We start from the raw sequence: 18,262 nt of genomic DNA on the forward strand, positions 1-18,262 counted from the left end.
GAGAGTGAGATCTACTCTCGAGCGTGTTGGACACCCGCCCATCTGAATAATTTTTTTTTTTAGTTCTTTGTTGAGGTTCTTATTGAGGCTGTTGGGTGGTGGACATGTTTTGTGGCTAGCCAAGAGAGAAATCCTATGGTAAATGGCTAGAATTATGCTTATATTGCTGGAGATGCTCTTAGCGCTATGACAGAAACCGAGTGAAATAGGAACCCGACCTTTTTTTTCTTAAACTAGACATCAGAGAGTTACTGAACATTTTAAAACTCTTGTGAATATATATCACGTGAGGAATAAAATTTGTTCAACTTTGTAGAATTGATTCTACGTGGTTCATCCTAAACACACACATAGCTTCTACCACGTCGTAACTCTATTGTGCTACGAAGAGACAGTGATACATAATGATTTTCCGTCACCTCCGCATTGAAGACTCTCATCCATCTTAGCATACTCTGGTTGTGTCCCACAAGCTTTTTGAGCATTTATAGATTATTGATTCGTGTCGACAAGAGGAGTTGAAAAACCTAAATGTTTTTAGAAATAACCAAGGTAAACCCAAAAGCAGATTTTTTGGGTTTCATCTTTGATATTTCTAAAAATATTTTGGTAAAAGTAATTTTTTTTAATTTTGTTGTTAAAATAAATCAATAATCCATAAATTTGTCACGTCGTTAATAACAAGAGTGTCGATTGAACAACAATAGTACATTTACAGGACCATTTTGAAGTCAACTAAACAACTTCCTTGGATTCAAACTTGAAAAAAAAAATTCTAACTCAAAAAACATTTATTATCTATACTTTTAATTAGTACTTTTATTTTTTTTTATTATTATTTTCATTTCTCTTTCCACTTATTACTGTTATATTTAATTATTACGCTATTTTCTCTCTCTATTTATTACCTAAAATCAAATTTAAAAATTTTGAAAAACTCATCCAAACAGTACATACAACGACATCAGAAAAGCCACGAAAAATCGAAAATAAACACTACCAGGACGGTGAGTACCAAGTTTCACGTTTTTTCAAATCCCGAGGAAACGTCATCCTTTTGGTCTCTCTCTCTCTCTAGCCGTCGCTTTCTTTAACAACCATGCATTCCTATTCAATTTCCTGCCCACCCCCCCCGCCCCCCTCTTACAGGAACCCCCACGTCTCTACCGCCGATCCAACATTTCACGCCTCCTCAAAATCACTTTTCTCTCTCCGCGATACCCGTCTAAAATCTCTCTAACGGTAACCAACGTATTCATCACAAATTAATTTTGATCTCCGTGATCAGTACAAAACGAAAGGGGAAAAAAAGAGAGAGAGAGAGAGAAGGATGAGTGTGGATTTGGAATCCCTATCCGAGGCGACGTCAGGCGCGATTGGAGCTCTGCTGAGCACAACGATCTTGTACCCGCTGGACACGTGTAAGACCAAGTACCAGGCTGAAGTTCAAGCGCACGGCCAGCAGAAGTACAGGTCAATCATCATCTTCTTCTTCCTTTCCTCTTCTTCTTACTTCACAATTCATCTATTTATTTTTTTGGAGTGTTTTAGGGATTCTTACCCGTATGATCGGTGATCTCACTGTGAAATTCGGTATGATCGCGTTCCATTCAACGCTTGATTATTTGTGAATTTGGCTTCTTTAGATCAAATGGGGTGAATTTCTTGCTCAGACCTCAGTTATGCTGAATTCTACTTTTATGTGCTTGATTTTTATTTCCCCCTGTTCACGAAGGAACCACGCCACAGTAGGGCCATAAATTGAAACCGGTATGGCATAAAACTCCATGGCAACCCGAAGCAAACCACCGCCCGACCTGCAAGGTAAATCTTGGTACTGCCCTGGAGAGGAGTCGAACCCTGCCCAAATCTAGGCAAAGCCCTTCCACTTCCGCTGGGCAAGCCCAAGGGTGGTTGTGCTTGATTACTTGTTTGACAATATCCTTACTACCCAAAAAAATTTGATTGATTCAGTTAACGCCTGTATTCGGCTGTTGTTTTTTCAAAATTCGCCTCCAAATTTTGCGTTTAGCGTCCGTAGATTCGGTAATAGTGGTTTGGCATAGGAGATCAAATCCGTCTTATATAGTGGCAATTAGGGCTGAAAACGAGCCGAGCCGAGTTTTAACGTGTTCAGGCTGGGTCGAAGTATTTTAGATTGGCTCGAGCTCATGACGAGCCATGGTCCTTGAGCTCGAGCTCGAGCTCGGCTCGTAAACCTTAATGGCAGCTCGGGCTCGGCTCGTTGCTGCTTGGTAAGGAGCAGCTTTTCAAGCGCTGTGGCTAAGCACCAGGGGAAATCGAGAGCTTTACTTATAGAGTACACTTTGCCTTCAGTTTTCTTGGGCAAGCGATGTGGGACTAAAGAAGAAGAGACTTTCCTTTGCACAACTCTAGTCCCACATCGGAAGAATAAGGCCTAAGAGGCAAGGTGATTTCCCATAAAGCTGCTAGTCCACTCTCGCCAACACATACTGTGTGCTGCACGTGCATGATCACTTGTGGCAGTTTCCAAGTGTAAAAATAACTTTTGATTTGAATTTAAATTTTGAAAAGTTTTGAAATGATATATAGAAATATAATATAGAATAATATATATATATGTATATATATATACACACACACACACACACACACATACACACACACTAGTGCTTGTCCGTGCCTACGGCACTACCCACCCTTTGATGACATTTTTGTAATATATTTGTAAGAGTGGAGGTGTTTTCTTAAGAGAGTTGGAGAGCACACATCAGCCCTTGGATCAAATGAATCTCAGCCTTTCTTTTAACTTGTGTTTGTGTGGTCCTCACACCCTTTGTTTTATTAGGTAGATATATATAACACATAATATATATACTATTATACATAATATATATAATATTATACATATACATACATATACATATACATACATATATATATATACATATATATGTATATATATAGGCCCACGAGCCCATACGAGCCGAGCATTAGTTGACTCGAGCTCGGCTCGTTTATGAAACGAGCTCTATAAATCAGCTCGAGCTCGTTCGTTTGGGTAGCGAGTTGAGCTTGAACGAGCTCAAATCGAGCCGAGTTTTGAGCCGCTCGCGGTTCATTTGCAGCCCTAGTGGCAATGAATCTTTTCAAAGGATAATTTAGGACTCGCCTCGTGGGTGTAGCAAGGCTAAGCATCCAAAAAACGCCTCTAGGCTTTTTGGATTATGCTTTACTGTCTGGGGATGTACACCTTGTATGAGAGGTGATCGCACAAGGTGCGCCTTGTATGCATATTTTAAGCCTTTCATATGAGGCGGACGTTTCTTTGGAGTAACATGGCTTATATATTTTCATACTCTCTCGCTCTCTCCTAACCGGTAGATATTAATGAAAGTGGGAGAGTACATATGTGAGGGTCTATGTTACACGGACACAGGTATGTGAATCGGATACGGGTGTATATCTAAGGGTCAGGTACCTCATGAAAGTAGAGGATTCGTGGATACGTGTAAATTTGGACACGGATATGGGGATACCCCACCTAGTTTCCTAAATAGTTTTATTATGTATATGTAATTATATACTTAAAAGAAACTCTTGATTTTTATAGTCCAAAAAAAATTGAGTTCGGTCACAAGTTTGCTAAGACAAAGAATATGGACTAAGAAATTGGGACACATGACATACCTTGTAATTGGTAAGTACCTTCAAGTTATAAGGAGTCTTCGAGTCTGATGAGCATTGAGATTTGTAGTCTGTTACGGATAAGAAAGTGCTTAGAAATATTGAGTTTGTTACAAAGTTCAATTTAGTAATGAAGACGTAGATTAACATGATTCATTAGTTTCTTGTCTACATTATCATGGTACTTTTCTTCACCCATCTTTAAAGACATTTGATATGCTGTAGTTTTTCAGAATTTTATATCCTTTCTATTTCACCATAGGTTTACAATAACATAGCAAAAGGCACAGCCTCACGTAGTTTAGATACATAAAGCTACAAACTAGTTTGGTTATCAAACCATCCAAAATAACAAGATACAACCTTGCATCCAGCATTTGTGCGGGATTATATTACAAGCAAAATAAGTCATTCCAAGCTGGATATTAACAAAAGACTAGTGCTTTTTAGTTCTAATCCAATAGACTTGTAGTCTACTCGCAAAAAGAAATCATGGCTGACACCTTCTTCTACTCACTTTGTTCTTGTTCTTGTTGGATTATGTGATTATTTTGGACATAATAATACGGTTCCTCTTCGGTCCGCTTGTTTCCTGTAGGATTAGTCGCAAAGATTATTAACAGTTGCAATGGGTTGTTGAAAATGTAACATATAGGAAGTGATGCAATGCTTGGCTAAATAGTTGTCATTTGGGAAGTGATGCAATGCTTGATTAAATAGGTGTCACTTAGAAGCAACACACCTGTTGGGCAAAATGTATAATGCTTCATGAAGAGGTTTGTGGCCAAGTAAAAATAAGCGGTGTTGCAATAGAAGACACACACATTTACTTGCTGCCAAAACAGAGCCCACTTCCTTATTTTCCATTTATGCCTTAGATCAACACATTGAGTATTTGTTTGTCTTCTTTGCTACTACATCCTACGTGATTCCTAGCCTTACGGCGGTTCAGATCGATCTCGATTCTTAATTGGGACCAACAGTGGTATCAGAGCCAGGTTTTTAGAAAGAAGACAAGTGTGCGTATTCAGTTTGTTGGGATATTTTTTCAGTCCACATTCATTCGGTCAGTACTTCTACTTTTGTTTTTCAATTGTTCCAATGGCTTCAAAAATTGTTTCAATTGATGCTCTAAGATGGAAAAACTGAATGGGCTTAACTACCCCATTTGGAAAAGACGTATGTCTTATTTGTTGATACAAGACAAAACATTCTACGTGACTTCTGCCGAAAAGCCTTCTGGAACTAATGATGCCTCCAAGAGAACTGCAGCAAGATGGGAGGAGGATAATAAACTTGCTAAAGGTGCTCTTTTGAGTCACATGCAAGATGATTTGATTCCTTTGTTTGAGGACATCAAGACGGCCAAAGAAATTTTAAGTGCTTTAGAGCAAAAATATGGAGGGAAATATGACACCTATGTGCAACTTTTGCTTGATAAGTTCAATGACTTAACCGTGTCAGAGGATTCAAGTGTGGTGGACCGTGTGAATAATATGGCTCTCATTGCTAAAGATTTGTCGGTGACTGGAAATACCATCTCTGACAAAATGTAATTGTCTACCATACTTAATAGTCTCCCTCCGAGTTGGGACTCTGTTGTCATTGCAATTAATTGCTCGGGTCAAGTTCTGACTGTGGATACATTACCAGCAATTTTAGCACTTGAGGAGGAGAGAAAGAAGCGTCGCAAGCGCTCAAACCTCATGGTTGCAGTCTACTTGCAGAAGATAGTGGGAGACCCACCAAAAAGGCAAAAGGGCTGTACGATGTCAAAGGAAAGCAATTCAAGCATGGGAATCAGTTCAAGAATAAGAAGCATTTCAAGCATGGAAAGAAAAAGGGCAAAAAGAGAGCATGCTTCAGTTGTAGCGAAATTGGGCATTATAAGGCTGCATGTCCGAAGCGGCAAAAGAGCAATGACAGCTCAGATGATGGTCCAAAGGATGACTCCAAGGAAAAGGTTCTCACTGTATCGGATGCCATGATCATTGAACCAACTAATTGTGATTGGTGGATTGACTCCAGGGCAACAAGGCACGTGTGCAAATCTCGTGACGCTTTTGTTAAGATGTCTGCAATGTCCATAGGAGAGCATAGATTGTTCATGGGAAATAGCACCTACTGTGATGTCCTTGGTGTTGGTGATTGTAGAGTTGTGTGTAATGGTGCTAGTTTTATTCTTCCTAATGTTTTGTATGCACCTACTATCAGAAGGAAGGAACCTCATCTCAGTGTTTGTGCTTGATGAGAAGGGTTATGAAATTAGGTTTGCCTTCAGCCATGTAACTATTAGGAAGGATGGCCAATGTTATTGTGAGGGGGAAGAAGGTGGATGGCATGTATCAAGTTATGCTTAATAATAACACATCTGTTTCTTTTTACTTGTTTGTGTCTACTTTTATTAGTCCTTATACTTGGCATTTAAGATTAGGACATATTAACGAAGACAAGTTGTTAAGAATGGGTAATATTGGTTTGTTGCCCAATTTTGAAAAAGTAGATTTTGGCATATGTGAACCTTGCATTCTTGGTAAAATGACTAAGAAACCTTTTATAAAGAGTTGGAACACAAAAGAATTGTTAGAAATTGTTAACTCCGATATATGTGGACCTTTGAGGGTTATGACACATCAAGGAATGTGATATTTTATCACCTTTATGGATGATTTTTCAAGATATGGATATATATATATATATATATATATATTTGCTTACACACAAGTCTGAAGCACTTGAAAAATTCAAATAGTTTAAGAAAGAAGTTGAGACCCAATTAGGGAGACCTATAAAGGGGCTTAACACGGATAGAGGTGGTGAGTATCAATTTGAAGATTTTTGCAAGGAAAATGGGATACGCCATTTGCATACCATGCCATACAACCCTCAACAAAATGGAGTGGCAGAAAGAAGGAATAGAACCCTTGTGGATATGACTAGATCAATGATGGCCTATGCAGATTTACCTCTTCATTTTTGGGGAGAGGCTTTGAGTACAGCCTGTTATATTCTTATTAGAATATCGACAAAGGTGAGACAGTTTACGCCCTTTGAATATTGGACTGGGCACAAACCCGATTTGTCCAATCTGCGAGTTTGGGGATGCAAAGCTCATGTGTTAAAGCCTAAGCCTTTAAGACATAAATTGGGTGATAGAAGTTATGAATGTAAATTCAAAGGATATATCGAGAATGGATCTGGGTATTGCTTCTATCATATGGAAAAAGGTATAATAGAAAGTAGAGATGCTGTTTTCATTGAGGATGTGCATCAAGTCACCCCTTTGGAAGAACTGATATTATTAGAAGAACATGAAACTTCAGTTTTACAACCAAGGGGTGTCATTCCCAACATTACACCTCTTGAGAATCCAAGGGAAAGTGACGACATTCCCAGCATTACACCTCTTGAGAATCCAAAGGAAAGTGACGAAAATGTGAATAGTGGGAGGAAGAGGAAAAGAGAGCCGCCACCCTTTTTCAAGGATTATTATGCTCTTGTTTCCAATTGCGTTGAGAAAAAGCAAGACCCACACAACTTCAAAGAAGCTATTTTTTCAAATGAATCAGATCATTGGAAAAATGCCATGATAGAAGAGTTGGGTTCAATTAAGAAGAACAAAGTTTGGGAATTGGTCGAAGTACCCCGAGGAAGAAAGCCTATAGGGTGCAAATGGATTTTCAAGAAAAAGTAAAAATCTGATGGCACTCTTGACAAGTACAAGGCCAGGTTGGTGGCAAAGGGGTACACGCAAAAACCTGGTGTGGATTATGAGGATACATATTCTCCCGTTGCTAAATTTGTATCCATCCGAATCATATTGGCTTTGGTTGCGAAGTTGAACCTTGAACTATTCCAACTTGATGTAAAAATGGCTTTTCTAAATGGATAATTAGATTTAGATATTTACATGGAGCAACCAGAAGGATTCAAAGAAAAAGGTTAAGACGATAAAGTTTGTAAGTTGAATAAGTCTCTCTATGGTCTCAAACAATCCTCTAGACAATGGTATTTGACTTTCCACAAAGCTATGCTAGAAATTGGATATGAAGTCAACCCTATGGATCACTGTGTGTATGTGTGGAAAAGTCAAGATAGTTTAGTGATACTATCATTGTATGCGAATGACATACTTTTAGCAGGCAATAATCTGGAAATAATAGAGAGAACAAAGTCTTGTCTTAATTTAAGGTTTGAAATGAAAGACATGGGAGAAGCATCGTATGTGCTTGGCATTAAAATAACGAGGGATCGGAAATCTAAGTTATTGTATTTAGACCAAGAAAAATACTTAGGTGAAATATTGGATAAGTTCCACATGAAGAATTGTAAGCCAATATTGACACCAACTTGTAAGGGTCCGATCCTTGGGAAATTTCAATGTCCAAAAGATGAAAAAGGAATTAAGGAAATGGAAAATATTCCTTATGCTCAAGCTGTGAGCAACCTAATGTATGCTATGACTAGTACCAGACCTGATATTTGCCATGCTGTGGGATTAGTTAGTCGGTACCAAGCAAATCTAGGGAAAGAGCAGTGGCAGGCGGTGAAAAGAATTTTTCGATACATTCAAGGTACTCGAAAATTTAAACCGTGTTAACATTTTTTTATTCGGTGGTGGTGCGGTATCATGGTCTAGTAAAAAGCAAACTTGTGTTGCTAGGCACACCATGGAAGCTGAATATGTTGCTTGTAGCTCGACAAGCACTAAAGTAGTTTGGATTAAGCGCTTCATTGAAAATTTGAAAATAAGTGAATCAGTTGGGCCTGTAAATGAGTTTTGCGATAATACGGCTGCAATATCACTAATAAAGAATGGTGCAATGAGTTCAAAAGGCAAACACATTGATGTAAGCTACCATTTTATATGGGACATGGTAGAAAAGAGGGATATTAAAGATGACTATATACCCTCTGAAAATATGACAGCTGATCCCATGACCAAAGGACTGTCATTAGAAAGATTTCAAGAGCATGTTAAGAATATGGGATTAATTAACACCTAGGTGACTTAAGACAACATGCTACGCGCTATAGATATTGAAGGTTTTTGGGGACGCATAAAAAAGGGTAATGGTGGGTTAGTGTGCAGTCCCACATATCATCGGAGTTAGAAAGGGTTGACGCTATTGTGACCAAACTTATAAGCATATCCTTTGGAAACAGGATATTGCTTTGTATGTCTAAATATAATCAAGTGGGAGATGTTGGATTATGTGATTATTTTAGACATAATAATGCTCGGGTTCAGGGTTCTGCTTGTTTCCTTGTTTCCTGTAGGATTAGTTGCAAAGATTACGAACAGTTGCAATGGGTTGTTGAAAATGTAACATATAGGAAGTGATGCAATGCTTGGCTAAATAGGTGTCATTTGGGAAGTGCTGCAATGCTTGATTAAATAGGTGTCACTTAGAAACAACACACCTGCTGGGCAAAATGTATAATGCTTCATGAAGAGGTTTGTGGCCAAGTATAAATAAGCGGTGTTGCAGTAGAAGACACACACATTTACTTGCCGCCAAAACAGAGCCCACTTCCTTATTTTCCATTTATGCCTTAGATCAACACATTGAGTATTTGTTTGTCTTCTTTGCTACTACATCCTACGTGATTCCCAGCCTTATGGCGGTTCGGATCGATCGCGGTTCTTAATTGGGACCAATAGTTCTCCCCCACCATCGAGGACCTCAACATCATCATCCTTGTCGAATCTCACTCCTTCCAGTTGTTCATCAAGAGAAAGTTCTGCAAGCTGTGTCATACGTACTTCAATGTCAAATTGGTCGCCACCTGAAAAACGTGAAGCATAAATTTCTTAATGTAGTAAACACCACTATCTTGCTACACTAACTACTGTGAATCTGTGATCTGTTATACTACAAATAAACTTATGTACCAAAATTTTGAAGGTCTTTCCTACTGTGAATCTGTGATCTGTTATACTACAAATAAACTTACTTATGTCCCAAAACTTTGAAGGTCTTTCCATATACTCCTTGCTTTTTCTTGACAATAAGCACAAATTTGAATGAACAAACACGAGATCTTCAACTCTAGTCATTGCTAGTCAGTTTCTTTTGGCGCTTTGAATCATGGATATGTACTCCAATTCCTCTCGCAACAAGAGGAAGAAGCTGGGTGCGAAAGTAGTTTAAATACCAAGGCTTGTAGTAGTGGTGTTGCAGCCCCATGATTGGCCCACCATGAAATGGGTTCCTCATATCTTCTTGAATCAATTACATAAGCTTGTTCAAAATATCCAAAACCACTAGAAAGGCTTCAAATTCCAAGTAAACTTGACTCAAATCGTTAGCATTAGGAAATAACCGTTTAAAGCATTATGATCTATTTAAGGAGACCTCTTGATCCTCATGTGGTGATACTCTGGGAAATTCTTTACCACTTTCCAACCAAGCATCATAATAGTATTTTGGGACTAATGAGTAAGCCATACAATTCAAAGGAGTATTACTCTTGTTCCATCTACTCTCCAAAATTTGTTGAATTGCATCGAAAAACGGGTGATGGCCAAGTGCGTCTTCTTGCTCATTTTCAAATATGATGTTTTTCACATTCTCAATCATCTAATCCCACTTGTCACATATTAGATACAAAACAGGTGTGTCCGTGTCAGCTTTCCTTTACAAATCAATGATCGGTTCGGTGAATTTCAAAAGATATTCTAAGTTATCCCAAAATTTATCATCCTCATCAACAATGTATATTTTCACATCAAGCTTTATTTTAAGCCATAGTGGTTCCAAGCCAATACATATGATGGGCGAAGGAAAGACCCCCATTTCATAGCGCCCGGGGAACGCAAGTTTGATTGAGGATTGGAGAGGAGAGGTAAAAGAAAAGGCTCGGGATGGATTTAGTAGTCTTTGTGCGAGCCGTATGCGGTGAGAGTCACACGTACGATAATGAGGGGGGTTCGTGTCTATACGTGTAGTGGTTGGGCCTACCCACCCTATTTGTTCCATGATCTATGGGTCTACTGGAGCTACCCACTTCGATCAATTAGCCAAGATTTTAACCGGATATGAAATCACATGTGCTCGATCTAGTGGTATTTTTATGGGGATTCTATCTATCGCTGTAGGATCCCTATTCAAGATCACTATAGTTCCTTTTCGAGCAGTTGTAGGACGGACGACTGCCTATAGGTGGTAGGGTAGGGTGGATGGTACCGCTTAGACTGCAGCCAATCTTCCTAACCGCGTGCGGGTGGGGCTTAAAGCGTGTGAAACTCATCACTACCTCGTAAGAGCGCTACCTCGTAAGAGCGCTGAGACCATAGCATGTTACACGAAAGCGCCGTTTTCTCTGTAGTGTTGTCACACAGCTGCCCGCCTGGGAAAGTATATAGGGCTGATGGAACCACTGTGGCTGAAAATAAAGCTTGATATGAAAATATACATTGTTGATGAGGATGATGGTTTTTGGGATAACTTAGAATATCTTCTGAAATTCACGGAACCATCATTGATTTGTTAAAAAAAGCTGACACGGATACACCTGTTTTGCATCTAATATGACATGTGGGATTCGATGATTGAGAATGTGGAAAATATCATATTTGAGCATGAGCAAGAGAAGACATACTTGGCCATCACCTATTTTTCGGTGCAATTCAACAAATTTTGGAGAGTAGATGGAACAAGAGTAATACTCCTTTGTATTGTATGGCTCGCTCATTAGTCTCAAAATACTATTGTGATGCTTGGTTGCAAAGTGGTAAAGGATTTCCTAGGGTATCACATCATGAGGATCAAGAGGTCTCCTCTCAATGCTTTAAACGGTTATTTCCTACTGCTAACATTTTGCGCCAAGTTTACTTGGAATTTGAAGGCTTTTCTATTGGTTCCAGATATTTTGAACAAGTTCATATAATTGTTGCAAGAAGATATGAGGAACCCATTTCATGGTGGGCGATGGGGTTGCAACACCACTACTACAAGCCTTGGCATTTAAACTACTTTCGCAGCCAGCTTCTTCCTCTTATTGCGAGGGGAATTGGAGTACGTATTCCATGATTTGAAGCACCAAAAGAAACTGACTAGCAACGACCAGAGCTAAAGTTCTAGTGTTTGTTCATTCCAATTTGAGCTTATTGTCAAGGAAAAGCAATGAGTACATGGAAGGACCTTAAAAGTTTTTAGACATAAGTAAGTTTATTTGTAGTACTCCCTCCGTCCCTTATTTAGAGTCCAGTATTCCATTTTGGGCTGTCCCATAATAAGTGTCCATTTTGTAAAGTTAGTGGGTAAAAGTTGGTATATTGTCTATTTTGTCTCTAAAAGTAGATTCCATTTTGAAAAGTTAGTGAGTAAAAGTGTAAGGATGATGGGTAAGTAGAGAAAGTGGAGGAAAAAGTTGATGTGAAAGGTGTAATGATGATATCTTTTTAATAAGTTGGAGTTACGAAGCAGGACACTTAAAAAGGGACGGAGGGAGTATAACATATCATAGATTCACAATAGTTAGTATAGCAAGATAGTGATGTTTATTGCATTAAGAAATTTATGCTTCACGTTTTTTAGGTGGCAACCAATTTGACATTGGAGGACGTGATATGACGCAACTTGCGGAACTTTTCTTTTTGCAAGTAGATTACAAGTATATTGAATTTGAACTTAAAAGCACTAGTTTTGTTAATATCCAGTTTGGAATGAGTTATTTTGCTTGTAATATAATCTCGTACAAATGCTGGATACAAGGTTGTATCTTGCGTATTTTGAATGGTTTGATAACCAAACTAGTTTATAGCTTTATGCATATAAACTCTGTGCCTTTTGCTATGCTATTGTAAACCTCATTTTGGTATGGTGAGATAGAAAGGATATAAAATTCTGAAAAACTACAGCATTAACATGCTATCAAATGTAAAGATAAGTGAAGAAGTGTGTCATGGTGTGATCATGTGGACAGGAAACTAATGAATCAGGTCAATCTATGTCTTCGTTACTAAATTGAACTTTGTAACAAACTCAATATTTCTAAGCATTTATCTGGAATAGACTACCAATCTCAATGCTCATCAGTCATCACATTGGTGGACTTGAAGACTCCTTATAGCTTGAAGTTACTTACCAATTACAAGGTATGTCGTGTGTCCCAATTTCTTAGTCCATATACTGTCTTAGCAAACTTGTGACCGCACTCAATTTTTTTTGGCGTATAAAAATTAAGGGTTTCTTTTAAGTATATAATTATATAAATATAATAAAAATATTTAGGAAATTATGTGGCGTATCCCTGTATCCGTGTCAATATTTGGACACGTATCCATGAATCCTCTATTTTCAGGCTTGAGGTACCCGACCCTTAGATAGTATACCTGTATCCGATTTACGTACTCTTGTCCATGTAACATAGGTTGAAAGAGTTGGGACAGATGTTTGTTAAAATTGCATTTGATGGCATGATGATCTTTCTAAAAGTCGTCCTTTCTTATGCCGCTAGATTGTTGACTATGTAGTAGTTTATGCAGCGGTCTTTCAATCATATGCTAAGCTTCTATAGAGCCATGATTTATTGTTTTTGCGATTCAAAATGTTGCAGCTGCTTATTCAACCACCTTTCACTTCATATTTCTTGTCGAATTTTTGTAGCCTCTCTCTCTCCAAGTCAGAATATTTTTGCATCTGCTGATATTCTTCAAGGAGAAATGTTGATTCTTGTTGTGTGCCACATTGTGTTACATTTTGGTTAGATCCTCAAATTTAGTGTTTGTTTATACTTTGAGAAATTGGAGGCGTCTTATTTGTTCTAGTTTCAAAAGGTCCATTAACTTGTTGGCATAAATTTGCTTCTACAATCACTTAGTACTAGCCTTTTTCTCATGAGCAAGGAGTTTGCAATGTGAAGGGTTTGACCCAGCTCACCAATGTTGAACATTTTTATACAGTTGCATGCTGCAACACAGCATGGCCACAAGCACCTGATGGCACTAAGGGTAGTTAAAGGTCCCATTTGTCTCTTTTGTCCGTCCTTCGTGCAATGGAATAATGTTGCAAGGGCACACCACAGTGTAGCCTCACAATATGAGCTGGATTATGTGCCTTTCTGTACCTTCTCTAGTAAGCTACACCTCCTAGCTGTAATTTTTGTTTTCTCTCACCGGTTGGGTGGTGCATGGTTTTCTAAATTGATTACTTGTGAATTCTTTCTCAAGGGGAATGGAATCTATAGAATGACCCTGGTTAGTGGTTTCCATGAATAAGTTCCCTAATATAATCATTATTTGGTAAGTAAATATCGTGGAGAATTGATTCAGTGCACGAGCCTTATTTTGAAAGCAGACTGCTTGTAGCTCTGAGGAGAATATCTTGAGTGGTAAATCAAGTAACTTATCCAATCAGTGCCTTCTTGTGCGCTAGTCATCTACCATCCTTTGTATAGCTTTTTCTCACTTGCTCCCGTAAGAATTCCTTCCTACACCTGATGTGCTTACATGCACGATTCAACTTCATCAAACCCCGCTGTAAAAAAATTGTTGAATATAGACGTGCGTAGTGGCCAATTTCTGAAAAGTATAACTCCTTTCTCTTCCACTTGATACGTGATGGGGTTCCTTTTGAATTTGGCAGAATTCTTGAACAATGTCATGTTGTTTTGTTTTGATGTTTATGGTACAATCTTTTTCTGGTTTGATGACGTAACGAGCAACTGGTTCCTTTTGGTTGTGCTTTATTCTCTGTCCTTGCGTGAATCATGTGAAAAGCTTGGGTAATACTTTATGAGCTTGGTTTTCCTTCGATTTTCATGTTTTTGATAGTTCCCAGTTAATAGGGCCTACGATTATCAAAAAAGTTAATAGGGCCTACCGGTCCATTATTTGTTGTATGCTTCATTATTGCTCCACCTTACTTTTGCATGTTTGATTCATTATTGAGTACGAAGTACAACCACCACCTTACTCAAATATTTCCGCTTGATAATGACCTGTCGTTTTACTGTAGCCACTAATATAGATTCATTGAAGAAGTCGATTATTGGGTACTGACCCCATGGGTTTCAATAGTGTACCGATGGGTGTGGGGCACAATCTGGGGTCCCACACCAATGATCTGAGCCGTTCATTAATTTTAAAATAACTTTTCGAGCTGACTTACAAAAATTAGCTCAATCGTATGATTGCAAGTACTTGATCCAATCTTATAATTTTCCATTTTGAATTCTGAATGAGCTTTGAAGAAAAGTTCAATTGGATCAAGCACTCACTGTTTCCAATGGAGCTGATTTTAATTCTGGCAGCTCAAAAAATTATTTTAAAATTAATGAACGGCTCGAATAATTTGTGGGACCCCGGAGTGGGTCCTGCACACCCATTGGTACACTTGGTATCCATGGGGTCAGTACCTATAGTATCTTTCCTTATTGAATGGTTTTTTTCCCTCCCTTTTTCCCCTTAATCTGGAATTGTTTTCAATTTGCGTCATTCAGTAGTCGATCGTCTCTTGAAGGGTTATATGTTAAATACATGCAACATGGCTTGTGATGGGATAGTTTTATATAGTCAATTGATGGGATATTTTTACATACTCAGCTCTTAGTTCTTGGAAATTGGTCAATAACTCAATTGATGTGGCTGGCTCTTGCTTCTTCAGGAACCTGTCAGATGTTTTCCGGGAAGCAATACGTACCGGTCAGATTAATTCACTGTATCAGGGCCTTGGAACCAAGAACCTGCAATCCTTCATTTCACAGTTTGTCTACTTCTATGGATATAGTTACTTCAAAAGATTATTTCTGGTAAAAAGTGGGTCCAAGTCAATTGGAACTACAGCAAACCTAGTTCTTGCGGCTGCTGCTGGTGCTTGCACAGCCATTGTTACTCAGGTGAGTAGTTTTGGGAAGCCTCTATAATTGTGGTTTATGATTGTCCCTCAACTCACTATATTCAGTAACAATAGGAGGATGTCACTTATTTTTCCTAAAACTGCGAAGTGCTTGGTCTTTGTTTACAATTAATTGGCTGGTAAATGAACAAAATAAAATTGGCAGATGCGTGATTGTTGATCTGAAAACACAGAACCTAGAATTTTTGTGTGTACCAGTTCAGCATCTTTTTAGTTGTGGTAAATGGTATGCATGGAATTTTTTAAATTGGAGAAGTTTGAGAATGTTGATTCTGCATTGAAACTAGTTATGAGCAAAGCAAAAGGAAATTAACCCCTGTTGCTATTGCAATGTCAAACCTTGCCCTTTGAGTAAACTTTTCCCCTGTATAGTTGGTGTTATTCCATATTCTAACTCATATATCAAGGTTTCATTTGTCTAGTCTTGCAAGAATTATTTTTTCAACTCTCGTCTGCTCCTGTGTAATGCATTTCACTTTAGCTTTCACCTAATGCTGTGTTATATTGATTCAAAGTGGATGGAATAGATAATGGCATAGTACTTGGTTATAATGGGGTCAACTGTTTTTCTATGGTTTTCTTTCACTGGCCTATTTGGGTTTTCTCACGCATTTGGAGTTTGAACTATTGCAACATCATCATAGTTTTCTTCAATTGTTTTGTTTCATTGTGTTTGAACCAAAAGGGAACAAATCTTTAACTACTTAAGGATAGCCGATGGCTAATTTAATTAACAATGTGTGAAACAATTATTGTATTGTGTAGCCTTTGGATACAGCATCCTCAAAAATGCAAACTAGTGCCTTTGGCAAGTCAAAAGGGCTTTGGCTAACCCTAACTGAGGGCAGCTGGAGTGAGGCATTTGACGGCCTCGGTATCTCTCTTCTGTTAACTTCCAACCCTGCAATTCAGGTACTTCACCATGCCTTGAATTTCGTTTCTGTCGGAATTGTTCTTGTTTCTCTTTTTTTGCTTGCCGTATCCTTGGAGACAAAATCAACAAAAAGTTTGGAAAACTTCTGTTTTCTAACCACGAAAACGGTTTCAAAAACTGTAAATTTTGGCGTATTTTGTGAAGTGGTACGCTTTCAGAAAATTTCCAAGAAATGTTTTCAGAAACAGTTCAGAAAACAAGTTTTCAGGGATGTCCAAATAATGGAAATATAGAAAACAGAAAGGTACCAAACATCAAACAGGTAATCACATCTAACCCCAATTAACCGCACTAAAAGTATATTTTTGATGTGTCAGTATACGGTTTTTGATCAACTGAAACAAAGACTCCTGAAAGCAAAGCAGAATAAAACTGAGAACGCAGCATCCACAGAAGCCCTTTCTGCCTTCTCAGCTTTTGCGTTAGGTGCAATTTCAAAGAGTATTGCCACCGTCTTGACATATCCAGCAATCAGGTCCGTGCTCATTCTCTTGAATCAGGATCCTCTCACATGATTTCTTATTGTGATCTCCTCGTGATCATCTGAAAAGAAATGGGACTCGCCATGGTTCCATGGTGATGATCACTCGTTTTTGTTTTAGGTCCCAATGTTTAAATCATCCATGCAAAAGATCATGTTAATTGGTATCACTGAATACCTTGTCTAATCATGTTTGTCTCGATGGAATGAACTGTCAAAATTGGAAGAATGAGCTGTCCGAATTTTAACGGTCTGTTTCTCTTGTGACTATTTTGATTAGTTTATATGGATTTCAATACTTGTTTAACTTGATTTTTGCATAAATAATTTCCGGTGAAATTACACGGACACCCCCTCATCTATCTGGTTTGGACACGGACACCCCCTAACCTTTAAAAATGCCCATACACACCCCCTCATCTATTGAAAAGGAAAAAAAACCTCACCGCCATTAACGGAATGAACAAAATGTCAAATATACCTTTGGTGAAATTACACGGACACCCCCTTATCTATCTGGTTTGGACACGGACACCCCTTAAAATGATGGCTCGAATCATACCCTTGTTGGTCTCATTTCTCCTCACATTGGGATGACACAAGGAGATCATACAAGGGCATCAAATGAAAGGATGCTGGTGCCACTCTCTCATGCTCTCATTTGCATATAGCAACATCATCTGTTCGACTGCTTTAAGACATCGACTGTGAACAGGTGTAAAGTTATGATCCAAGCTGCAGATTCAAATGACAATGAGGCCTCAAAAGTTACGCGTAGGTCCCGCAAGACAGTGGCCTGGGCACTTTGTGCTATTTGGGAGCAAGAAGGGGTGTTGGGATTTTTCAAGGGACTTCATGCTCAGATCTTGAAGACGGTACTAAGCTCAGCATTGCTTTTGATGATAAAGGAGAAGATAACCGCAACCACTTGGGTCCTAATACTTGCAATGCAAAGGTATCTGGTGTTGACGCGGGGTAGATTAAAGAGTGCTTAGAAGTAGTAATAGCAAAGGTAATCGGCATGGATTTGTGTGAGAATAATGCCTTAGTTTGAGATGAATGTGACAGAGGATCATCAAAGAGCCAGGTTTCATCTCTTCTATGGGAAGCTCGAAATTGCAGAGGTAACTATCCGATCTTTTGTACAAGAATAACGACTCTGTATTGTTGTGTTAAAGGAATTAAATCGAATGATAGTTCATTTGGTTACTCAACTGGTGTTTTCCCCCCTTCTGTTCTTCAATAAGTTTGCTCTAGAGTTCTGGACCCATTTAATCAAATGTTGTAAAATCAAATTTTCCTAGCTTTTCCTTT

General features: G+C 38.5%; 1 protein-coding gene and 1 long non-coding RNA gene across 2 annotated transcripts; both read left to right on the forward strand.

Moving 5' to 3' along the window:
• Positions 1 to 1,033: 1,033 nt before the first annotated feature.
• LOC131327316 (peroxisomal adenine nucleotide carrier 1) lies at positions 1,034 to 18,262 on the forward strand. The gene is made up of 5 exons (XM_058360421.1): positions 1,034 to 1,473; positions 15,282 to 15,513; positions 16,299 to 16,445; positions 16,785 to 16,942; positions 17,664 to 18,262. Exons 1-5 carry the CDS (start codon positions 1,331 to 1,333, stop codon positions 17,941 to 17,943), a joined length of 960 nt encoding a protein of 319 aa, XP_058216404.1. The 5' UTR covers positions 1,034 to 1,330; the 3' UTR covers positions 17,944 to 18,262.
• LOC131327317 (uncharacterized) lies at positions 3,010 to 11,024 on the forward strand. The gene is made up of 2 exons (XR_009200265.1): positions 3,010 to 3,229; positions 3,261 to 11,024. It is a non-coding gene; the product is annotated as an uncharacterized LOC131327317 (long non-coding RNA).

The sequence above is a fragment of the Rhododendron vialii genome, chromosome 5a (assembly GCF_030253575.1).
Source record: "Rhododendron vialii isolate Sample 1 chromosome 5a, ASM3025357v1".
Taxonomy (NCBI): Eukaryota; Viridiplantae; Streptophyta; class Magnoliopsida; order Ericales; family Ericaceae; genus Rhododendron; species Rhododendron vialii.